The 25,494-nt window shown below is 42.6% G+C and overlaps 1 protein-coding gene across 7 annotated transcripts in view; it reads right to left on the bottom strand.

Moving 5' to 3' along the window:
• vps13d (vacuolar protein sorting 13 homolog D) overlaps window positions 1–25,494 on the bottom strand; it is a 116,219-nt gene that overhangs the window by 65,757 nt on the left and 24,968 nt on the right. For 3 of the 7 annotated variants that reach the window (XM_061686772.1, XM_061686773.1, XM_061686814.1), the window contains exons 12-34: window positions 25,205–25,306; window positions 24,878–25,070; window positions 24,503–24,685; window positions 22,968–23,098; window positions 22,821–22,875; window positions 22,412–22,594; window positions 21,969–22,099; window positions 21,759–21,891; window positions 19,391–21,646; window positions 19,172–19,320; window positions 16,968–18,017; window positions 14,484–14,574; window positions 14,251–14,377; window positions 13,984–14,164; window positions 13,329–13,553; window positions 11,779–11,920; window positions 11,436–11,652; window positions 10,737–10,908; window positions 10,403–10,506; window positions 6,886–7,110; window positions 6,500–6,795; window positions 6,066–6,199; window positions 5,207–5,362 (exon numbers count right to left, since the gene is read on the bottom strand). In XM_061686772.1, coding sequence (XP_061542756.1) covers window positions 5,207–5,362; window positions 6,066–6,199; window positions 6,500–6,795; window positions 6,886–7,110; window positions 10,403–10,506; window positions 10,737–10,908; window positions 11,436–11,652; window positions 11,779–11,920; window positions 13,329–13,553; window positions 13,984–14,164; window positions 14,251–14,377; window positions 14,484–14,574; window positions 16,968–18,017; window positions 19,172–19,320; window positions 19,391–21,646; window positions 21,759–21,891; window positions 21,969–22,099; window positions 22,412–22,594; window positions 22,821–22,875; window positions 22,968–23,098; window positions 24,503–24,685; window positions 24,878–25,070; window positions 25,205–25,306 — 6,636 coding nt within the window. The remainder of the gene's footprint in view (window positions 1–5,206; window positions 5,363–6,065; window positions 6,200–6,499; window positions 6,796–6,885; window positions 7,111–10,402; window positions 10,507–10,736; window positions 10,909–11,435; window positions 11,653–11,778; window positions 11,921–13,328; window positions 13,554–13,983; window positions 14,165–14,250; window positions 14,378–14,483; window positions 14,575–16,967; window positions 18,018–19,171; window positions 19,321–19,390; window positions 21,647–21,758; window positions 21,892–21,968; window positions 22,100–22,411; window positions 22,595–22,820; window positions 22,876–22,967; window positions 23,099–24,502; window positions 24,686–24,877; window positions 25,071–25,204; window positions 25,307–25,494) is intronic. The other 4 variants (XM_061686805.1, XM_061686775.1, XM_061686784.1 and 1 more) reach the window with 4 other exon arrangements.

The raw sequence follows: 25,494 nt of genomic DNA, 5'->3' as shown, positions 1-25,494 counted from the left end.
GTAACATGACATTGGTCCACCTTTTTGCAGCTATAACAGCTTCAACTCTTCTGGGAAGGCTGTCCACAAGGTTTAGGAGTGTGCTTATGGGAATTTTTGACCATTCTTCCAGAAGCCCATTTGTGAGGTCACACAGTGATGTTGGATGAGAAGGCCTGACTCTCATTCTGCACTCTAATTCATACCAAAGGTGTTCTATCGGGTTGTGCAGGCCAGTCACGTTTTGTGGTCATTGTGCACAGTCATGATGGGACAGGAAGGGGCCATTCCCAAACTGTTCCCACAAAGTTGGGAGACATGAATTGTTCAAAAGCTCTTGGTATGCTGAATCTTTTGGCGTTCCTTTCATTGGAACTAAGGAGCCAATATTCTGGACAATTCCAAGCTCTCAATTTTGTGGGAAGAGTTCATCCATTTCTAACAAGGCTGTGCACCAGTGCACAAAGCAAGGGCCATAAAAACACAGATGAGAGAATTTGATATGGATGAACTTTTGAGTCCCCTCCAAAATCAGAATCAGAATCAGAATCATCTTTATTTGCCAAGTATGTCCGAAACACACAAGGAATTTGTCTCCGGTAGTTGGAGCCGCTCTAGTACAACAGACAGTCAATTTACAGAACACTTTGGAGACATAAAGACATTGACAAAAAACAATTGTGCAAAAAGATGCAGAGTCCTCTAGCACTTAGAGCAGTTCGAATGACTAATATTGCAATAGTCCGGTGCAATGACCATTGTGCAAAGGGCGCTGAGACTTCAAGGAGTGTATGCGGTTTAAAGTGACGAGTAGTGCAATCATCTGGGACAATGTTGGTTGTGCAAATGTTACAGATACTCCTCAATCAGTGTGCAAATGGAGCAGATGCTACTCTGGCATGAGTGGCCAGTATATGCAAATAGTGCAGCATGGCGAGACAACTACAGTGATTGCACGAGTAATACATAATTGGCCCCACAGAAATGTGACAACGAACTCAAGTCAAAAAATTGCCATCTTATTGTAATGGAATTATAGGTTAGGTGTTAAAGAAGTTGATCGCAAGAGGGAAGAAGCTGTTGGAATGTCTACTAGTCCTAGTTTGCATTGATCGGTAGCGCCTACCTGAGGGAAGGAGCTGGAAGAGCTGGTGACCGGGGTGCGCAGGGTCCGAGAGGATTTTGCACGCCCTTGTCTTAGTTCTGGCAGCGTGCAAGTCCTCAATGGTGGGTAGGGGGGTACCGACAATCCTTTCAGCAGTTTTGATTGTCCGTTGCAGTCGGAGTTTGTCCTTTTTTGTAGCAGCACCAAACCAGACTGTGATGGAAGAACACAGGACTGATTCGATGACCGCTGTGTAGAACTGTCTCAGTAGCTCCGGTGGAAGGCCGTGCTTTCTCAGAAGCCGCAGGAAGTACATCCTCTGCTGGGCCTTTTTGAGGACGGAGTTGATGTTGGTCGCCCACTTCCACTTGTAATTCCCAGGAACTTGAAGGTCTCGACGGTTGACACAAGGCAGCTGGACAACGTGAGGGGCAGCTGTGGCGAAGGATGCCTCCTGAAGTCCACGAACAGCTCTACAGTCTTGAGCGTGTTCAGCTCCAGGTTGTGTCGGCCGCACCACAGCTCCAGCCGCTCCGCTTCCTGTCGATATGCAGACTCGTCACCGTCCTTGATGAGGCCGATGACAGTGGTGTCATCTGCAAACTTCAGGAGTTTGACAGTCGGGTTCGCTGAGGTGCAGTCGTTCGTGTAGAGAGAGAAGAGCAGCGGAGAGAGGACACACCCTTGGGGCGCCCCAGTGCTGATGCTGCGTGTGGATGAGGTGGCCTCCCCCAGCCTGACCTGCTGTGTCCTGCCCGTCAGAAAGCTGTAAATCCACTGGCAGATGGCAGGTGAGACGCTGAACTGGAGAAGCTTGGTTGAAAGGTGTTCAGGGATGATGGTGTTGAACGCTGAGCTGAAGTCCACGAAAAGGATCCTCGCGTAGGTCCCTGCACTGTCGAGGTGTTCTAGGATGAAGTGCAGTCCCATGTTGACTACATTATCCGCAGACCTGTTTGCTTGGTAGGCAAACTGCAGGGGGTCCAGCAGAGGACCTGTGACACTCTTGAGGTGGTCCAGCACGAGACGTACAAAGGACTTCATGACAACAGATGTCAAAGCGACAGGCCTGTAGTCATTCAGACCGGAGATTGCAGGTTTCTTGGGGACTGGAATGATGGTGGAGCGTTTGAAACAGGATGGAACTTCGCACATTTCCAAAGATCTGTTGAAGATCTGAGTGAAGACTGGAGCGAGCTGGTCCGCGCAGACTTTGAGGCAGGATGGGGACACATGGTCCGGGCCTGCCGCTTTGTTAATCTTCTGTTGTTTGAAGATGCGTCTCACATCCTGTTCATGGATGGTTAACGCAGAAGTCAGAGGTATGGTTGTGGTCGCAGGTGCGGCCGGGTGGGTGTGTGGTGTGAAACTGTCCTTTTCAAATCTGCAGTAGAAGGTATTCAAGTCGTTGGTTAGTGTGCTATTGTTCTCAGCTTGGGGGGATCGTCGCTTGTAATTAGTCAGCGATTGGAATGCATGCCAGACTGATTTAGAGTCGTTTGCGCTAAACTGTTTTTCCAACTTTGATGCATAGATCCTCTTTGCAATGTTAATTTCTTTAGTAAGCTGGTTTCAAGCTCGATTATACAGGGCCCTGTCCCCGCTCTGATATGCATCCTCCTTAGCTTGGCGGAGCTGCTTAAGTTTAGCAGTGAACCATGGCTTGTTGTTGTTGAATGTGCGAAATGATTTTGTTGGTACACAAACCTCTTCACAGAAACTGATATAGGATGTGACAGTGTCCGTATATTCATCCAGGCTGCCAGCTGAATTTTCAAAGACACTCCAGTCTGTGCAGTCTAAACAGCTTTGAAGTTGCATCTTGGCTTCATTGGTCCACTTTTTGACTGTTTTCACTGTAGGGTTCGCACATTTAAGTTCTTGCCTTTACGTCGGTATTAAGTGAATTAAGCAGTGATCAGACGAGCCCAGGGCTGCACGAGGTATAGCACGGTATGTCTAAAGTATTATTTTCCCTGGTAGGACAGTCGATGTGCTGCTTGTATTTAGGGAGTTTGTGGTTGAGTTTAGCTTTGTTAAAGTCCCCGAGAATAATGAGGGGTGAGTCCGGGTGTTTTTTTTTTCAATTTCGTTGACTTGTTCGGCGAGCGTTAGCAATGCGGCGTTCGTGTTAGCTTGAGGCGTAATATAGACTCCAGCCAGTATGAACGATGCAAACTCACGTGGCGAGTAGAATGGTTTACAGTTTAAGAATAGCGACTCCAAATGCGGGCTGCAGTGTGTGCTGAGCACTGTGACGTCCGTACACCATTTTTCGTTGATATGGAGGCATATCCCGCCGCCCTTTGTTTTCCCCGATGATTCCATGTCGCGGTCCGCTCGATGAATGTTGAAGCCGGGAAGCATGACGGCGCCATCGGGTACAGCGTCGCAAAGCCAGGTCTCCGTGAAGCACATGGCCGCGGAACGTCCGAAGTCTTTACTGGTCTTTAACAGAAGATGAAGCTCGTCCATTTTGTTGGGTAGGGAGCGTACATTCGCGAGGTGGATCGACGGGAACGCCAATGTGTGTCCTCTCTTGCGGAGTTTCACCTGAATGTCGGCTCGTTTCCCCTCTGTGGCGCTGCTTCCTTCTCCATGCGCCGAAAACCGCGGACGCCGCTCCGGTGAGTAACTCTGGGAAAAAACTGAGCGGATATTCAAAGGTTGGTGACAGAAAGTCCGGAGTAGCCTCTTTGATGGTTAAGCAGGACTCCCCTTGTGTAAGTGAGTCGTGTAAGGTCTCCAAAGACGGACGAAAAACACAAAAACAAAGACAATACTAGAGAGTGCGTTACCGAGGCGACCACACTGGTAGGCGCCATCTTGGATGATGAATATGAGACAAACGTTCAGAACTCCAGCTTTTATTTCATGGTATTTACATCTAGATGTGTTAAACAATTCAGGACAAAGCACCTTTTGTTTGAAGCAACCCACTTTTCAAGTGAGCAAAAGTATTGTAACATGTGACTGATTGGGGTTTCTAGTTGCTCAGGTGTTGCCTTTAAGCACTCTGGAGAAGGTTTTCGTCCAGGATATCCCTCTCGTCAGTCCATATAATATTCTTCCAAAGTCTTGGGGATCAATCAGATGTTTTTTTTGCAAAAGTAAGACGTCCCTTTATTTTCTTTTTGGTCAGCAGTGGTTTCCACCTTGGATGTCTACCATGGATGCCATTTTTGCCCAGTCTCTTCCTATTGTTGTGTCATAAACACTGACCTTAACTGAGGCAAGGGAGGCTGGCAGTTCTTTAGAAGTTGTCCTGAGTTCCTTCGTGGCCTCCTGGATGAGTCATTGCTGTTCTCTTGGGATAATCTTTGTAGGCCGGCCACACCTGGGAAGGGTGACCACTGTTCTGTTTTTTTTTTGTAAGGATAATGGCTCTCCCTATGGTTCGCTGGAATCCTAAAGCTTTAGAAATGCTTTTTTAAGCTTTTGTAAACCTTTCCAGACATACTGTATATGTCAATTACTTTATTTCTCAGCTTTTCTGGAATTTCTTTGGATTGTGCAGCTTTTGTAGATCTTTTGTCTGACTGAGTATTTTGAGGGTAATAGCCCATCAGCAACATACAGTATTGAAGAAAAAAAATAACTATGAACTAGTTCATTTTTGGTAAACTAAACTTTAAAGTAGTTTGCATAAAAAAAATCTCTCTCTCTCTCTCTCTCTCTCTCTCTCTCTCTCTGTCTCTCTCTCTCTCTCTCTCTCTCTCTCTCTCTCTCTCTCTCTCTCTCTATATATATATATATATATATATAATAATTTATAATTCGTCTGTTCTAGAAAATAGAGCTGTTGTAACAGTCTTGGAAAAATATTTTTCCATACAATAGTTTCCATTTACCATACATTTTCAGACCTGGAAATGTATTAAATCAAATTCCATACTTTTGCAAATTTTTCATACTTGCGTAGAAACCCTGTTAAGATGAGGTTGAACCTCTATACTTGAAGGTTCTGATTAGTCCTTTGGTCTCATGAAAGCCACTATACAAATCTAAGTTATTATTGTTTAAATAAATGTTCCTGCTGGACATATTACATAGTTATGACTTGTCACATTCGAATCTAGAAATCTTACACATTTTTAATTTCGTCAAAACTTTATTCCTCACCTCCAGGAGCGGCGGGATGTCCTCCACGCTGAAGGCATCAAGTAGACCGGAGCTGCTTTGGTAAGTGGGGCTGCCACACAGCTCCACCTGAACGTTGACTGGATCAACAATGGACAGTGCTGTCTCCTGTTCACTGCCAAGACGACACGAGAACACCTGAAGGTGAAAGAATGGCTCAGAATTAAGACTAATAAGCAAAGAATGATATATGAATTTAGAAAAAAGTTTCCATTCTTGCAATGTGTGTACTTTAGATATTGTCTATTGAGCTTTGCGAGTGTGCACTTTTGAAACTCAGATGCTGAATAGCAGGATATCTACTGTAGTACAACACGTTTTGTTTAATCAGAAAATAGGTGTAGCAATAACAATATTTGCAAATCCAGTACTATAAAAATGCATGGGGCACAACAATATTTAGATATCATGGAGAACTGTTGGGTGGCACGGTGGACGACTGGGTAGAGCGTCTGCCTGACAGTTCTGAGGTCCCGGGTTCAATCCCCGACCCCGCCTGTGTGGAGTTTGCATGTTCTCCCCGTGCCTGCGTGGGTTTTCTCTGGGCACTCGGGTTTCCTCCCACATCCCAAAAACATGCACGGTAAGTTAATTGACAACTCTAAATTGCCCATAGGTGTGAATCTGAGTGCGAATGGTTATTTGTTTATATGTGCCTTGCGATTGGCTAGGAACCAGTTCAGGGTGTACCCCGCCTCCTGCCCGATGATAGCTGGCATAGGCTCCAGCACGCCCGCGACCCTAGTGAGGAGAAGCGGCTCAGAAAATGGATGGATGGATGGGGAACTGTTGTTGGCGTCTTCAACTACTTTAACAGATGACAGTTACGTAGAGGGATTACCTCGATGCCAGCAAGGTTTCCAGAAAAGGGCCTGTCCAACAGACGGGGTTTGTACGTGAGAACAGTGGTACCTTTAAGAATAATGGCATTGGTATCCAGACAGCTTGAGTCCTCTACAATGACAAATTCAGTGCCTGAAGACAGAAAAAAAACATTATCAACTTCACAAGAACTTGAATACAATTTTAGACTCTGTAATACTCTGTAAAAAAGTTCAAATCATTGTGATCATGAATTTTTATTATGCTGAAATCCAATTTTAGGGTCCATCTTTTATCCTTCCCATTCAAATCGGATTAATCTTTTTCAAACGCTTGACATTAAGGTTTACTTCTTAATGCATTGTCTTCATTAGCTTTGGTTTCCCACAACAATTTTTCAACAACAGATCAAGTAGTGAACTTGAGTTATTCTAGTTAATATTAATGACTGACCTGTAACATTGACCTTAACCTCTAGGCAACGATTGTGGGTAACGGGCACTGTGGACCTCTTGGTGACCACACCACTCTTGACCCTCTTTGGTATGACTGCCCCAGTGGTGATGAAATTAGTATTTGCGTCAAAGTCAGTGCCGGTGTTACTTGGACACTGAAGATTCTCATCACCTCCTGACGTCTTTTTTACTGGCAACCGCAGGAATTCCTGCACGAGCCGGAGCCAGTCAAAGATGAGAAAGACCCTTAGATTGTTCAGGACCACTGTGAAACAGGACGAGTCTCGTGTTGATCTGTATGAAGTTGGAAAACAAATGTTATACAAACAAAAATTGGCTTCAGTTCCAATCTATTTTTGAGAAAATTCCTTCCATGTAGTGTACCTGTAATGCAGTTCCAGCTGCAGAGAAGCCTGGTTTGTGCCCGTTTTAGAAGGCTGGAGAATGCAGTCGAATACATTGTGCTTGGTCTCGTCAGGTCCACCAGTGTTCTTGTATTGCCCAGTGGAACGAGTGTCATATGCAAGCAGCGAGTGAGATACTAGATTGACTGATTTGGATCCATTGGAGAAACTCTCAAAGAGCAGCTTGGATTTCATGAAGTTAAACCTGAGGCAAAAAAACATTGGCGACTAAAAACAGGGCCACTCTGCCATAAATCCCCAACTGGTGGAGGGCTGCAGTGGTAGTTGACTTTCTAGAACTTGCGCCAATCTCCCAACTGCATCTCTGGACCTCAGCCACAGTAATCATTGGGTTCTTCTTTACCTCTCTCACCAAGGCTCTTCTCCACCAATTACTCAGTTTGGCTGGATGGCCAGCTCTAGGAAGGGTTCTGGTTGTCCCAAACGTCTTCTATTTAAGGATTATGGAGGCCACTCTGGTCTTAGGAACCTTAAGTGCAGCAGACATTTTTTTGGTAACCTTGGCCAGATCTGTGCCTTGCCACAATTCTGTGTCTGAGCTCTTCAGGCAGTTCCTTTGACCTCATGATTCTCATTTGCTCTGATATGCACTGTGAGCTGTAAGGTCTTATATAGACAGGTGTGTGGCTTTCCTAATCAAGTCCAATCAGTATAATCAAACACAGCTGGACTCCAATGAAGGTGTAGAACCATATCAAGGATGATCAGAAGAAATGGACACCAACCGAGTTAAATATATGAGTGTCACAGCAAAGGGTCTGAATATTTATGGCTGTGTGATATTTCAGTTTTTCTTTTTTAACAAATCAGCAAATGAGAATTTGTTTGCAGTTGCCTTACCTGGTTAAATAAAGGTTAAATAAATGAACATAAAAAAATAAATTAAAATAGAGTCAAGCATACCTCTAAGTGGCGCATAAAGACTCTACAGCTTATACGAAGTTATCTCAGGTAGTTCTAACTGTTTTACTACTATTAGTTACACGACAGTCTGTTTAAAATACAGCAAATTAAATACGTTTTTAACACGTCACCGTTCTTCTCAAAATATATTTCCCAAGGTGCTATTAACATGAAAATTCCACCAGATGTTGGGAACAACCCAAGTAATCAATACATACAAAAAAAGTAGAACACGCCAACTGGTCTTTATTTAATACTTTGTACAAAAACCTTTGTTTGCAAAGACAGCTTCAAGACGCCTCCTGTATGGAGAAATTAGTTGCATGCATTGCTCTGGGGTGATTTTGGCCCATTCCTCCACACAAGCAGCCTTCAAATCTCGAATGTTCCGTGGGCTTCTTTTATGGACCTTGAGTTTCAGTTCTTTCCACAGATTTTCGACTGGATTCAAGTAAAGTGATTGGCTGGGCCATTCTAGCAGCTTTATTTTTATTCTTTGAAACCAATTGAAAGTTTCCTTGGCAGTATGTTTTGGATCATTAGCCTGCTGAGATGTCCACCCGTTTCACTTTCATCATCATCGTAGATGTCAGGAGATTTTTGTAAAGAATGTCTCTGTACATTTGCCCATTCATCCTTCCTTCAATAATGAGCAGTTTACCAGTACCATTTTCTGAAAAGCAGCCACACACCATCATGTTCCCACTGCCGACCTTCACTGTTGGTATGGTGTTTTTAGTGTGATGTGCAGTGCCATTTCTCCTCCAAACATGGTGTGCATTATGGCATCCAAACAGTTAAATTTTGCTCTCATCTGACCAGACTATATTCTCCCAGTACTTGACTGGCTTGTCCAAATGTTGTTTGCAAACTTTAAAAAAGCTTTGACTGTTTTCCTTCTGACAACAGTAACGGCTAATTGCAGGTCTTTTGGAAGCTCTCTACAGGTGGTCCTTCGCTCTTGGGCAAGTCTTCTGATTATTCTTTGCACTCCTCTGGCAGAAATCGTGCGAGGAGAACCTGATAGAGGCAAATTTATGGTGGTATGATTGGCTTTCCACTTACGTATTATAGCCCAAACTGTGCCCACTGGAATGTTCAGAAGCTTAGATATGTGCCTGTAACCAATGCCATCGTTATGTTGTGAAACATTTAGTTTGCGATGGTCTTGAGACAGCTCTTTGGTCTTACCCATCATGAGATGTGTCTAGACTCACACCTTGGCAATGAGACCTTTTTATAGGCCATCAATTAGGACGGAACCATCTGATATTCATTTGCACTGACAAGGGGCTGTATTTTTGTTTGATTATTGATAGATTTGAGGTGTTGTCTTGGCTTTCCATGCCTTTTTCCACCGCCCTTTCGTCATGTGTTCAATACTTTTTCCCCTGTGACATTTCACATTTTTACACACAACTTAATTTCTGAGCTTTTTTGTTCTACTTTCTTTGAATGTATTGATTACTTGGGTTGTTCCCAACATCTGGTGAAATCTTCAGGTCAATAGTATCTTTGGAAGTATATTTATTGAGAAAAATGGTGACGTGTTAAATACGTTTTTCAACTGCTGTAAATGAAAAGAAACCTAGAATTATGCATTTGGTACTTTTTGTTGCTTTTGCCTTTAACCAAACCGTGACCCCAAAACCGAGGTACATAGCGAACTGTGACTTCTGTGAACTGTTACACCCCTAGTATTGTATTTAACGCTTAAGAATTACAGCCCTTTTCAAGGGCTTAATAGTATTTGGACAATTGACTCACAAGAGGTCATTTGAACAGGTACAGTTATTGTCCAACTACTTCAGGATCTGTTTGCGAATGATAATAACTGTTAGTCATTGATAAAAACGTTGACTAAGTATAAGTATTTATTTGGTATGTGGTGAACTCTACATACAGTGATCCCTCATTTTACGCGGTTAATGGAGACCAGAACCCCCCGTGAAAGGTGAAAAACCGCGAAGTAGGATTTTCCCCACCCCCCCCCCCCCCGAGGAATTTTCGTGTATGTGGGTACCAGAATGTTTAAAATATGTAAACAGTATTTATACTTTACATATTTGAGACAAAGATTACAACAGTACACATATTTACTTAAATATTTAATTATAAAACCTTATACAGTAATTAACATTTATTATACAGTAATTAACATTCATCAACATTGCCTTCTGAGAGAGGCGAAGAGGCTTGTGTTGGTGGGGAGGTTTGTCCTTTGTCCTGATCATATTAGTGTCCAAACTCACTGTATTTTCCCTGCAATCAGCAATCCACAATGCCAATGCCGCTTCCATTTTCACAATTCTCTTATTACGCGGCGTTACCACACGTTTCGCGTCCTTATTGAAGATTATTGATATGGCTGTATTTTGTATGTATTTATTTATTTTATTTTTTAATGAATATTTTGGAAAAACCTGCGAAGCACTGAAGCCGCAAAACGTGAAGCGCGAAGTGGCGAGGGAACACTGTACTATTAAAATAATTTACACACTGTAATTAACAATAGGACACATCTGAAAAATAATGTATGTATGTAAAACAATAATAGAACTATAAAGACCAACCTTGCTAATGAGCGTGATTTACTGCTGTCCATGAGCTCCAAACTGACATCCATCATATCCACGAGCATTGACAAGTTGGTGAAGACATCACCACTTAACACCGTCTGAGGAGAAACAGAATCTATGATTATTCCCCCCGCCCCATCTCTTGCCCCCATCTTTTCTGCTGTCACTCCACATTATTCAACATAAAACAAATAATCACCTTTTTTTTTTTTTTTTTTTTTAAAGGCACAAAATGTTTGCGGCACAGTACACTTCGTTTATGCCATGAGAAATGTTTTTTTGTTGTATATGACAATTCTTTAATGTGCGGGTGTGTCAGCTGTCTTACATAGGTACTGGGGTCCTGCAGGTTGAAGGGACGCAGAAATTCTTCAACAGGCTCTCCAAGATTGTTTTCCAGCAGCCCTCGAATCAGCTGGTAGTGTTCTGGATCAAGAGAGCACTGTACTGATGACAGGCTGCCATAGATAGTCATATCAGGAACTGCATGACTCAGCTCACTAAAAAAATATCAAGAAACCCAAGCACATGTATAAAAAGATTAGTTACTGTTCAGTATTTGTTCAAACTTTTACAAATTGCTTTTGTAAATAAACCAGGGGCACAATTTTCACTGATGTGAACAAGCAAATCTATGCAACCTTTGAATATTATCACCCCAAAACACATTGCAGCTCTATGTTCCCTGTCAATTGACTGTCTGTTGTCATACAAGAGCAACTCCAACTACCAGAGACAAATTCTTGGTTTTTTTGGACATACAAATAAAGATGATTCTGATTCTGACGTATGTGATATTGATCAAAACTGAAAAAGAAAACTGGGTGAATCCAGTCATTAAAATATTTCATGGCTCAATATTTCAATTCATGATAGCAATACCAACACTAATCAAACTTAAAAAAAAATAAAAGTATTAAATACTCTTACACTACAAAATGTCTGAATTGTTACCCATGTACAAGAATAGTAGTAACATTAATTTTATTATAAAAAAAAAAAATAAGGGAAATAAAGTAGGAATCACCTATCCAGGTTACGTTCCACTTTAAGCTGGAGGCGGCAGCACTCTTTCAGCAGGTTTCCTCCCATCCGATGGACACAGTAAGACGGGAAAATAACATCTGAGATTTCAAAGGCACTACAGCCTCTGTCACACGGTTTCCTGGGCAGACGCTCTGCAGCAAATATATCCATTTGTTGCAGGTCCAGAGTGATGCAATCCAAAAGACACACACGGGCTTCTGAAGGCAAAAAACATTTCCATGTTTTATAGCTTTTACAGTAATGACCTGAGAATGGCAATCAGGCCAAAACCTAAGGAATAAAAGTTTTTTTCCCCCCAAACTAGGCATCCTAGGGAAGCTTACCTGAGGCGATCGGGCTACTACCCCCCTCCTGAGCTCTAGCAGGCTGTGTGCTGCCATCAGTCCAGGCAATGACGCTGCTGGGGGAAGTTTGATGTGATCTTTGCTCATATGACCACGCTGCTTCATTTTGTGTGGGCTCCTTCTTTAAGAGAAAGCAACAGTACAACAGTAATTTATCACCAAACCAGGGCTATGCAGCTATGCCAATAAAAAGGAAATAGGTAAAATCCTGAAGAAAGAGCGACTGAAATTTAGTTCAACTGCATTGTTTTTAAAGATAAATCAACCAATAATGTTGCAGCAGGTTTTCAAGGAATAACATTTTAATTTTAACTGCATGTTTTACTGTTGTATTCTGTATGTATGGGCTTTAAGTAATGTGGCTAAAAGAGCAAAAAAGGCAGGTGAAGAATATTGGTGGCAGCACAATGATCGATCGTGTTCCCTCACTAGAAATGGGGTTTTAGTTGTGGTGGAGGATAATATAAACACGTGAAATTAAAAACAACAATGACGCAGCTAAGACAAATAAGTGGTGTACCACCCATATGTTATTAGCTTTGCATGCTTGAAAACCCAGCTGCCAACGTATAGTAATAGAAACAATACCTTGTAGTGCCTGGAATGTAAGTGCCTGATTCTACCAAAAGCAATGGCCAAAATTACTACATGGGTTAACCATTACAAAATGTGCTTTTGTCTGGTACAGTCGTCATATTCACCCCCCCCCACCCCAAATGCCCCAGTCTTCTATGAGTGCTTGCCGTAGAACCGGCAAGCACTCATAGAATATGAGTGCATATATAGAAAACGTGTGTGTGTGTGTGTGTGTGTGTGTGTATATATATATATATATATATATATATATATATATATATATAGTTAGTTCATGGCAATGTCTTTTCACACTAGTTAAGTGCACATTATTTAAAATGCCAAGCAATGATCTCAGAGCCTGTTGATAAAACTCCACCACAAAAATTATAACTACAAACTCCACAATGTGAAACACCCTCTATTCTGGACTCTGCTCAGTAATACAGTCCTAACTAATCCGGAAAGCATGTCTAATATTACAAGATTTAAAGGTAATTTCTTGGACTTAGTTATTTTTTCTTAAAAGAATACAGTCTTTCTTAAAATAATACAGTCATGCTATACACACAAGCCTGAAACGCATACATGCACAAACAGGATGCACCAAAAAGAAAGATGTCAGGGTGAGCAGGTAGCACAAAAAATGAGTGATTAAAACAATTACGAGTTTGCTCAAGGGAAAACAAACTGTAATCAGAAAGTGAAAGCACTACGCCAGCAACCAATCCCAATAAAGTATTTAGTGAGACATGAATCAACGGCCCTCTGGTCCTTGGCCCCAAAATATTTAATTACTTAATGATTATTTATTTACTTAAAAGACTGGAGAGGCTAAGTGTTTCCATGTGGTTTGTTTCATTTTCATCTTGGTGAGTTCATCATTGAAACAACAATATGGTAGGGGTTAGAATTAGAGTGAATGCTTGGATCAACAATTGAGGACTATGACTCACCAGAGAAGGGAAAAAGGCATGTGCCATGGTCATTTTCTCTACCTTGTCTCGAGCGGAGAAAGTGCCATAGGCCCCAGCAGGTAAGAAGCAGTTCAGCAGCCTCAGCTGGCCAAGATTTGCTACAATGACCCTTGTTGAATTTGAGCTTTCTGGGATGATTATGACTGGAGCGCCAGCTTCGATATCTAGCAGAACCCTGCATGCCCGTTGAGGACGGTCCCGTATCTGCAAAAAGATACAAGATATAGAGAAGACAAAAAGGTGAGGGTTTTCACTGTTTTCCCTTAACTCAGAGAAATCCAACACTTGCTCAGGAGGGATTGTTGTCTTAAAGAGAAATCTGTACAAAAAGTGATCTATTATTGATATTGATGCGTGTATTTAAGTCCAAATGAATTAAATGTCAGATATGCCTGCCACACAGTCAAGGGTTTGGGTTTTAATCTAAAGTTGTCATGCTCTCCCCATGCTTGCGTGGGTTTACTCTGGGTACTTGGCTTTCCTCCCACAGTGCAAAAACGTGCAGGTTAAGTTAACTGAAGACTCTAAATTGCCATCCATCCATTTTCTTCCGCTTATCTTAGGTCAAGTTGCAGGGCGAGCAAATACTTTTGCCAATAGTGCATTTCCAAGCATGGAGACCTGTGTTACTTACAGCTTGGCCCTCCATCGCAGCCCTTTGCCTGCCAAGGACATCCTGTAACTGTGTAAAGTGCTGGATGAAGGCCACCACCTCAGCCTGGAAGCGCTGGGTGTGGACATACTGCACTGAGGCCATCAGCAGAGAAACCTTGACGTCATATTCACGCTCCAGGTAAGGATCTGACACACCATATCTGAAACGGAATATAATGGTGACCAAATGTTTAAAATGCTAACAAGTATGAAAGGACTGTAGAAATTGTACTTCTGTGATCTGTACCTGTGGATGTTGAATATTAGAGCCTCTCCTCCACGTGTTGTGAAACGTTCCCGGTAGAGATCGCCATATGGGGTCAGATCGCTGAGGGACAAACTTCCCAAACTGCCTGTCAATACCAGGTTGCTCTCTAGAATTTAGGGAATGAAACATTTAAGAATATTACAACAGCTTTGAGTGTTTCATGAAATTTGTGTTCATGTCAAGCAACATTAATTTCAAAATGTTTTTCATACCCAACATTTCCAGATGCGCAGATAATTTTATCACAGTGGCTCTGGCAAGCTCATTGCCTTCTTTGTTCAGTACAAGAGACAAGGAATGAACCTACAAATTAAAATACAGACAGATTATTCATATGACAGTTAGTAGTCAGTCCAGGCCTTTACTAACTCACACAATTCTTAGAGATAATTAAAATAAAAATAGAAAACTAAAGTGTGCACATTTCCATCCATCCATCCATCCATTTTCTACCGCTTATCTGAGGTCGGGTTGCGGGGGCAGTAACTTTAGCACGGACGCCCAGACTTCCCTCTGCCAGCCACTTCCTACAACTCTTCCGAGGGGATCCCGAGGCGTTCCCAGGCCAGCCGAGAGACATAGTCTCTCCAGCGTGTCCTGGGTCGTCCCCGGGTTCTCCTCCCGGTGGGACGTGCCCAGAACACCTCACGTGGGAGGCATCCGGGAGGCATCCGAATCAGATGCCCCAGCCACCTCATCTGGCTCCTCTAGATGTGGAGGAGCAGCGGCTCTACTCTGAGATCCTCCCGGACGACCGAGCTTCTCACTCTCTCTCTAAGGGAGAGCCCGGACACCCTGCGGAAGAAACTCATTTCGGCCGCTTGTATCCGGGATCTTGTTCTTTCGGTCATGACCCACAGCTTGTGACCATAGGTGAGGGTAGGAAAGTAGAGAGCTTCTCCTTTCGGCTTAGCTCCTTTTTTACCCGAGTGTCCAAGACATGTGGCCGCAAGTCCGATGACACGACCACAAAGTCAATCATTGAACTGCGACCTAGGGTGTCCTGGTGCCAAGTGCACGTGTGGAGACCCTTATGCTTGAACATGGTGTTCGTTTTGGACAACGCGTGATGAGCACAGAACTCCAATAACAGTACACCGCTCGGGTTCTGATCTGGGGGGGCCGTTCCTCCCAATCACGCCCTTCCAGGTCTCACTGTCATTGCATTGAAATCCCCCAGCAGAATGATGGAGTCCCCAGCGGGAGCGCTCTCCAGCACCCCTTCCAAGGACTCCAAAAAGGGTGGGTACTCTGAATTGCTGTTTGGTGCATCGGCACAACCAACAGTCAGGACCTGTCCCCCCACCCGAAGGCGGAGGGAGGCTACCCTCTCAACCACCGGGGTGAACCCCAATGTACAGGCGCCGAGTCGGGGGGGCAATAAGTATATCCACACCTGCTCGGCGCCTCTCACCGTGGCCAACTCCAGAGTGGAAGAGAGTCCAACCCCTCTTGAGAGGACTGGTACCAGAGCCCAACCTGTGTGTGGAGGAGAGACTGACTATATCTCGTCGGAACCTCTCGACCTCACACATCAGCTCGGGCTCCTTCCCATTCCACGTACCGAGAGCCAGCTTCTGTAGCCGGGGATCGGATCGCTAAGGTCCCTGCCTTTGGCCACAGCCCAGCTCACACTGCACCCGACGCCTATGGCCCCTCCCACAGGTGGTGAGCCCATGGGAAGGGGGACCCAAATTGCCCTTTCGGGCTGTGCCCGGCCGGGCCCCACGGGTGCAGGCCGGCCTTCGAGCCCGACCTCCAGAGGGGGGCCCCGGTGACCCGCGTCCGGGCAAGGGAAAACGTCTTCCTGAATTGTTTGTCATTAAAGGGGTTTTGGGAGCTGTGCTTTGTCTGGTCCCTCACCTAGGACCAGTTTGCCATGGGTGACCCTGCCAGGGGCATAAAGCCCCAGACAACTTAGCTCCTAGGATCATTGGGACACACAAACCCCTCCACCACAATAAGGTGACAGCTCAAAGAGGGCACATTTCCTTATATTTTAAATGCATCAACAAATGCCAACAATTAAAGTGACTAATGAAAATCAGTTGCTCTAATGAGATTCAAAGAATGAAAAATTTAACAAATATTTTAAAATTCTTGGCAGAAAAGATATGACAACTAGGTTATACAATATTTCTTTCCCCAATGACAGAATTTGTCTGGATGCAGCAAGCGCTACCTAGTTTAAATTTTTTTTTTCGGACCTTTTGATTGGAGTATTCATCAGTTGTCTCGCCATGCTGCACTATTTGCATATACTGGCCACTCATGCCAGAGTAGCATCTGCTCCATTTGCACACTGATTGAGGAGTATCTGTAACATTTGCACAACCGACATTGTCCCAGATGATCGCACTACTCGTCACTTTAAACCGCATACACTCCTTGAAGTCTCAGCGCCCTTTGCACAATGGTCATTGCACCGGACTATTGCAATATTAGTCGTTCGAACTGCTCTAAGTGCTAGAGGACTCTGCATCTTTTTGCACAATTGTTTTTTGTCAATGTCTTTATGTCCCCTAAGTGTTCTGTAAATTGACTGTTTGTTGTACTAGAGCGGCTCCAACTAAAATTCCTTGTGTGTTTTGGACATACTTGGCAAATAAAGATGATTCTGATTCTGATAGCCAATATTTATGTCACTCTAGTCCTCCCTTTTGACTCTCATACTTTATTGACTTCCACTGACTTACCTTAAGGTCCAATTTGGTGTTGAAAACCTCGTTTGGGTCCTCCTCAGTGAAGTCTGACTCAGAGAGACGATGTCCTGGCACATACTGAGGGGAACTAGGAGGCACCTTCATTGCATGATTATTGGCTGTGGAGCCAATACCAAAGAAATCCAGGATGACTACCCAGGTCTGCAAGGTGATTAATACATCCAGGCAGTTAAAGTCGATATCGATGCTTCGTCCCACACTGCCATAACGGCTTTTGAACTCTGGGTGGTTCTGATCCACCAGCAACACGTTGATGTGAACTAATGACTCATCAAATTCGGAGGTCGGTTGAGGGGAAGATGAACGATGAGTAGGGGAGGGTGGGGGAGTGCTGGGACAGTCAGAATCCTTCTTAGCTTTGTGATGACTTGCTGAAGGAGTACCGGCATGCCTTTGGTAGAGTTGGAAGACATTCTGGGCCTCTTCCATGTGGGAAGGCAGAGAGCGAGGCATTTCTGGGTACTGGGCATTTGTTGTCGATGGACAGCTATGAGAGAGGTACTCTTTTTGACTGAAAGTGGAAGGCTTTGGTGCTCCACGGGACACCATAAGATGTTTATGCTCAGGATTTTGCTCTAGGAGATCCTCCATGAGCAGTGAACGCAGAATTAGCTGGACTTCTAATACATGCGGATGTTCTTTGGTGAACTCTCCCTCCAGGTCACGAAACTGTAGACTGATTAAGCCTTGTGAGCCCTGGGTAAGGTCAGCACTTAACTGGACTTGCAATTCTGCTACATGAACAGACACTTTCAGCTGAGTAAATGCAGGAGAATCAGGACTTGGCTTTTGAGACTGAAGAGGCAAAGGAGAGGAGAGCAATGAGTGAGATAAACTCATATAGGGAGGATCCTTAGCAAACAGTCCTCCGTGGGGGTCAGGAAAGCGGTGAGGCCTGGAGGAGGAAGGAGTTGGTGGTGGGGGTGTTGGAGGTTGACTGGGTGAAACATGTTGCTCCTCGATGAGAAATAAATTATCAAGCGTCTGGAGGACCTGTTCATACACAGCCTTACAAAGGAACACCTATAACCAGAGAGTTAAATATTAATGGAGACATTTTATCCAAAAGCAAATTTTATATTATTACTTTGTATTTTGGGAAAATCTAAAAATCTATGCTAAATCAGTAGTCATGGTGAATTCACAATAATTAACGTTTTTACAGCCTGGGGCAACCTGTTCTCAATTAAATTCCACTAATAATAACAATAATTCTCTTGAATGTTACACGTTTACTGCCCAACTTTTGACAACATTGTTTTAATTAATCATGTTAAATTAAATTTTCCATGTATAAATCTTTTACATTCATTCGATTTGTTTTATCATTACATCTATTCACAAATCGTTCTGGCACTGTGATAGTTACGTCCAACTTTTGCATTTTCAAGGGAGGACTTACCATTTATTAAATACAGTTGTATCTTGAAATTTTAAAATGATGTCCAATTTGGAGTTTAGACAAACATTTGGCAAAATATTGCTGTCGATGGGGCTCTCAAGCAGAGCTGACTAACTGGTAATGTGCAAATTAAAATGCACACAGATTATTCATGAGAGTTGGGAGAAGAATAACCTAATCAAATGTCTACAGGCAACCCAGGGCTGTACTAACTCACACAATCTTTTGGAGTATGTAAAATAAAAACCAAAAACTAGTAAGTAAGTGTGTGTATTTCCAAGAATGAAAGTCACTGATTAAAATCAGTTAATCACATAGGATTAATTTAAAGGGGAAAAAATGAAAAAATATGACAATTAGTTCATACAACACATATTCCCCAATCAGACAATTTATACAGTGTATAGTTTTACATCAAATTAGGGGTTAATTTACATTTGTACTAAAATAAGATCCATGAGGCGCATCATTTTATTACAATGAGTCATCGTTGAGTAAAGAGAGTATTTAAATATTTAAGAATTAAAGATTATGGTTTTCAACAGACTAATAGGCTGGATAACTAACTGTTTACACTTAAATAACAAATGTTACTTATAACATTGCCTGTACAGATAGGTTTTATGATGGTGACAGTTGACTCTGGAGTGAACTACTACAAATGTAATTGAACACAATGGGAAACTTTGTCCAAATCAAAGGTATACCAGCATCACACAATGGTTTATGGTCCAGCTTCGAGTACCACTGTACTTTCTTTCAATCGAGTATATACCTGAACTGGTGTGACAAATTTTCCTTCGACTTTCAACAACCCTGTGGTCTTCCATGGCTCTTTGGAGGTGAGAAAAGTATATATTTCATCATTGATGGAGACCTTCTCCAGGGTAAACTGTATGGTGGTGTCTTTTAATATATGGAAGGCTGGTGAAGAAAAAAATACTACATTAGTAAGATTATGGTACTTAGAAGTTTTTAGTACTAATATTGTTACCTTTTCCTTGACTGAGGTATTCAAAGAAGTCATGACGTGTGAACTGTGGTTCATCACGACTGATGCTTCTGCTGTTAGGAGAGGGTGAAATACCGCCATTTTTGTCCAGTCTTTGCATTTTCTTCAAAACCAAATGACTTGTGTTTAGGGAGTACAACCGAATATCCTTGACAAACACCTGCAGTCTCTCCCCTTCAGAATGTTGGCCAGTAATAAAATTCTGGATAGTTATACTCCCCAAGTGCCCCACCAGCAGTTCAGGGTGTCCAGGTTTGCGAGGAATGGACACTACTGGTGATTCAATATTTATATTTAGGGTCAACTTTACAAAGAATGTGTCTAAGGTAGGTTCCGTTTCCTGCATGGGAATATCCTCTTCATCCTCCAATGGATAAGACCAACTCTGAGTTCGACTTCTTCGTGAGGGAGTCTCAAAGAGTGAAAACATACCACTGTACTCTGCTGTCTTTGTGGCAAGAACTGTTGACACTTTGGTGGCAGCACTTTTCAACATAGAGCGAAAATTGTCCTCTACCTCGTTAGCAGAAAGACTCAGCTCCGTCAAGAACTTGGCTGAGTGGTTGTAATGCAAGGATGCCATATGCAGATGTAAAGTGCAGTCCCCTTGGGAATTCTCTCGCAGGCGGAAATTCAAAGCTTCTGAAGGAGAAAGTTCTTTGTCAGCCAGTAAAGTTAGAACTTCATCAGTTAATGAGTCTTCTGCATTGCCAATGCTCACTACAAACTGGCTTCGGCCTCCTTCCTGGGTCAAGTCTACCAACTGAATGGCACCAAGTGACCCATTAATGTCCATTCGACTACCTATGGAAACATTAACCCTGGTGCCAGTGATGCTGGCAGTGGCAATCTTCAAACCTTTCTTCTCAGCACCCAAGACAGTGCCCGTGGACACAGTTCGAAGGAGAAGGAGGTTAAGTCGATGAATCTCTACAGTTAGCTCCTTGTTTTGGTCATATGTTGACCGAAATGTTCCATCATCTTCCTCAGTGTAGAGCTGTGTTGTTGGTTGCTGCAATGATGATGTCCAATTGGTTTCTCCCTTGGGGAAAGACTTTTGAAGGAACTTCAAGAGTTCCACCATAGTCTCGGGATTTAGAATAATGTCCAAGTTATTGACTTGCATGCTTATTACCTGAAGGGAGCTGTCCAGGTTCATGGAAGGGCAATCTGAGCTCACAAACTGGTACTCAAGTTTGATTAGGGCTTCATTATCCTTGAGACAGGAACTGAGGGAACTGATTTTATCGGTCCGCAAACCTGTTGATGACTCAGTGTGATGGCTTTGTTGGTCTGAAGATCTGCTCTCATATGACATTGAGGAAGATGGCTGGCTCTCTTGAAGACTGCCAGTGGGGATGTCAAAACTGAGATTTTTATGAGATGACACTAAAAGGTCAAAGTCTGAGCCAAAGGTTTGTAGGGTGTCGACCAGAAGAAGACCGTGGACAGTAAGAGAGACCTCTGCATCATAAGGTCGCTTGACAAAATGGGCATTTGTGCCAAATACCTTGAGAACAGATATGTACCGGCCATCACTCTCCACACCAAGCTGCATATAGTTTATTTTGAATTCAGCCAACAGTAAACGGGATTCCACCAAGACTTCCCTTGTGTGCTGCTCTAAAGTTATGACACTTTGTGTCAAGTTCTTTGCTGAACCTTGGATCTTCCAGGAGCTGTCCTCTCTTTGAAAGATTTTCTCATGGCGGAGAGTAAGAGGGTCGGGGGACTTTGACCCCTTATCTCGGCCTTTGTCTCCATTCCCAGCTGGACTGCTGAGCCTAGCCAGACAACTCCTCAAAGCTGTCATCTTCTCAAGGTTAATATGAACTTTCAGATCAGGCAGGGTTCCTGACAACACAGCCCCTGGGAGCTGGGGATCTGAAGTGTACCGCAATCTCTGCTCCAGTTGCAACAACACATTAAATTTCTCGACCACGTGAGTCGGTCCTACTTCACTCTCGTTAAGGTTTTTCCAATTGTCCTTGTAGCGACCGACCATTATCTGAAGATCGTTAAAGGACAAGGAGTATCTTTCATAAAGCTTTCTACTATAGGCCTTTGTACTTTCAGGTGATCTGAGGCTGGGAAGCTCAGGACATTTTAGCCAGTCTTTCAAAGGCATGTCAAGCTCAGGTGGAGACTCCTCTGGTGGAGTTGCTAAGGGTGTCTGGTACTCGTCATCACTCATGTCTTCCTTTTCAGGTTGGGTAGTTTTGCAGTCTTCTGAGTCATCTTCAAAGAAGAGGTATATAGATATGAAATTATTTGAAAATGTAAACCAAAAGAATAATTAGACAAATGTAATGTTCATATAATAGTGACATAAAATAATTGGATAATTTACCTTGAGAGTTGGTGAGCAAAACCCTGCCTAAATCAATGATAACTAACATTGGATCCCCTGACTGGAAATCATCAGGGAAAATGACCTGTGGTGCACAGATGTCCAGTTTCATAGTCCAACGCTTACTGTTTTCCTATAGAGCAAGACAACAACACTAAAATAATGTATTTGCCTTTTGAGTCACAACACTTGGCAGTTAATCTGACTTACAATAAATTCTCCAACAAGCAGCTGATCAATAGTTTGGCGGATTTCTGCTTTTGTCTGCCTTTTTAACTTGTCATACTGTCTCCTGGCAGCTTCTGCCACTTTCAGCTCTAACTCAGACTGATAGCCAAAACCTAGAAATAAAAAAGGGATTGCCACATGATTAAAATAATAGAGTCGTGTTTGTGTTTTTATATGCGTAATTTTTTAAATGAATTTTTAGAATGGTGTTGGCTGTGTAGAACCCCATCACCTACAATGAGCCACTGACTAACATCTGCGGTGATGCATCCATGAATAAACACACATGTAACTCTTCAGGCAGAGTGTCAAAAGTACTCACACTTCCCACGTACGTAAGACTGGTAGAAGTACTGATTGAACTCCTTTACTTTTGTACAAGTCAAAAAGTTTAAAGTTGAATAGACTATGTAGTACTGACTTACCGGAGGAATGGACTCGTCCTTTATAGAAGAATTCTGTCACTTTTTTGATTGCTTGCGGATTGTAGATGATGTTCAGTGGGCTAGTGTTCACTTCCAGTTTTCTTTCAAATTTAGACCTTACAGGGTTACGCTCATAAAGCATTTCAAACACTGGCGATGAAAAGCTCTCTGCATTTGAACTCCCTAACAAGAAAAACAAAAATGCCCAACTCACAGAATACAGAAAACAAAACGTGAAAACATACAATTTCTCCAAAGAATAAGGTAAGACAATTCTAAAAGTGACCAAAAATTGCTTATGAAACAAAAGGTGTCAAAATACAAACACAAAACACCGGCACTATGTAGTCCATTTAATTTATCAAAGAAGCAAACGTTAGCATTGAAGTTTACAAAACAGAGGCTTTACCTGGCTTGCTGCTGGGCTGCCCAGATGTCTGGTTAACAGTAATGACAACCTTGTCCTGCAAGACACAAAACATGTAATGCACAAAACCTATACAGTACATTTTGACAGATTGTATACCGCCAGGTTCCTCCATGAGCTATTGGTTACCGTTTTTGGAGACACCAGTACCGGAAAGATGGTGTCGTGTGTAGTCAAGTCTCTGAGAAACAAACCATCCAACTTTACAGAAAGTAGAGAAGATTCTGAGCGAGGCAAAGACTCCACAACCACTTTCACCTCTGTGGACATGACAGCACACAGAAGTACAAGAATGTATTCAATTGTGTGTGTAGGTGCGCATACTTGTGAATTGAAAATGTACGAAAATGTTTTATTTGAAGGACCACGAAAGCCAACGAAAGCAGTAGATCATCAGCATCCTTTTGTTGGGTAAAGAATTATTATTATCATTATTATTTATTTATATCTAGTTATGAACATATTTTGGTGGTGTTGCGGAAATCTTAAACATCTACAATCAAGCAACACCTTCACAGACAGGGGGCTTTCAGAGAGAAGGTAGAAAGCACTGCTAACAGTCGAGAAAAATATTGTATTTGATTTTGCCAAAAAAATGAAAAGCCACTACAGTAACATAAAATATGATAATAAACTGGATACGTGTAGACAACAAAAAGCATACAGTAGAAAAATCATATGCAGTCCTTCCACTTAAAGGTAGAATTTGTAGTTATAAAAAAAAAAATAAAAAAAACATTTAAAAAAATGTTGTCATATATAGTATGTCAAAGCTGTCTGTCTGACCTGACAGTAGAGTATTATTAATATGATCTGTTGAAAAATTACCCCTCTCTGGCCAAATAGTATAACTCTAGTTTAATTTCCATTATCATTTTACAACTGGTCATGGTGCGACAAGAATAGCCAATCAGAGACTGTAGAGGCAGAAGGCGTGACCAAATAGTGTCAATCATTTGCTCACGTGCAACACGCACAAACAGCCTCACGGGGACATACCGCGATCTCTCACAAAGGAAACTACTATAGTTTCTTGGTCGATGATTCAACTACGGTAGGAACTCAAGTTAAAAAGCAGGAATTGGACAGCTCAAGACAAATCAAGGGTGAACATGTATAACAGTGGTGTCATATACGTGGACGGATGCATATGGCTGGGTTTTGGACCACCACTGACGCCTACATCACCGTTCTCACCGGGTTGTCAGGTAAACTGATCAACTAATATTTTTAATTGATTGTACATTTAAAAAAATACATCAAACCTGTAATTTCATGTTTCGCAGTACTACGTCATGAATAAGTCATGCTAGCAATGTAAGAATGTAGCAATGTAATGCCTTGGTGTGGCATGCACATGCGTTAGTGAGCGGGGAGGGTTCTTTGGGAAGAGATACGAGGGGATGGGGGCAGGGATTGAAGTGAGGCTACATTTAAATCTTGCTAGCAGTCTGAAAACTGCATACTCTACCTTTAATCAGAACTACAGTTGAGTTGGATCATTAAGTTGAGTTTGCGTTACATCGGTACAGTGTTAGTTCACATTCTTGATGTCCATAGATACGGCATCCACTCAATGGCCCAATTCGCAAACACTTTTGCTAGCACAAAACCCTGAAAAGAATAAGTGGCATTGTCTCTTCAAATTCACATTTTTCGCTTACCGGAAACCTCGAGCTGGATGACTCCACTCTCGTGTGGCATCTTGTCTTTAGAGTCTTGATGAAAGAGAGTAACTACACCTTTCTCCAGTGAGAACTCCAGCCTGGCAAACAGGTAATCTCGCCTAGTAAATGTGTTCAGAGTGTGGGAGTCTTCCAGGGGGTCAAACAAATTATCTGTTTCAGCTGGAGAATAAAAACAAAATCAGGACCAGCAGTCATTTGCAATCAGCTCTACAAATAATGGTACACTATGTTTTCACTTCAATGGATTCATATTTGACATCAATTTTCTCGATGGATGACAGTAGTCAGTTCCTTCATTGGTAAGCATGGTGACATTGACTGGGATTTAAAGCCATAAACTGCATCTCTCACCCAGAATATCCCAGGAGGATGGGCTTGGGAGAAGCACCTCGGGACCTCTGTCTGGGTCCAGAGAATCTCCATACCAGCCACCCCAGCCTGGAAACCAAGACTGCAGGTACTGGATCATACCAGAGCTCCCACTCTTGGGGATCAATGTCGTGGGTGAACAGGGCTGGGGATCACTGCTGGTCTCTCGGACATTCTGTGTGAGAAGAAAAACAAGCCGTAATTTAAACTCTTAAGAAGAAAAGGTTTAAGAGAAGTGGAAACATTTTGTAAGAAAACCAAATTATTTTGTTAAATCTGTGAATTCTTGTGTTAGTCATCTCATCTCACCTCAACAATCTCTTCCTGTTTTCGAAACCAATCATGGACGATTTCGCGGAGACTCTGTAGCTCTTCCAATGTCTGCTCCTCCTCTACACGCTCAATCTCACTCTAATTGATCAAGACAAGTACATACACAAAATACTGTTAACAGCACAACGGCCGTATCACATAAAAGACACTTTTTTTGAAGCACGGGTACAAATAAACATTTGTACAACGTATCAAACAAATGCCAACCGAGTAATTGACTTTTGTAGTCTCCTGTAATTTCTTCAGGAGTTATAATGCTTACGTTA

Source organism: Phycodurus eques, chromosome 1 (genome assembly GCF_024500275.1).
Source record: "Phycodurus eques isolate BA_2022a chromosome 1, UOR_Pequ_1.1, whole genome shotgun sequence".
NCBI lineage: Eukaryota > Metazoa > Chordata > Actinopteri > Syngnathiformes > Syngnathidae > Phycodurus > Phycodurus eques.
The sequence above is the reverse complement of the archived record's forward strand: the minus strand, read 5'-3'. Positions and strand labels throughout refer to the sequence as shown.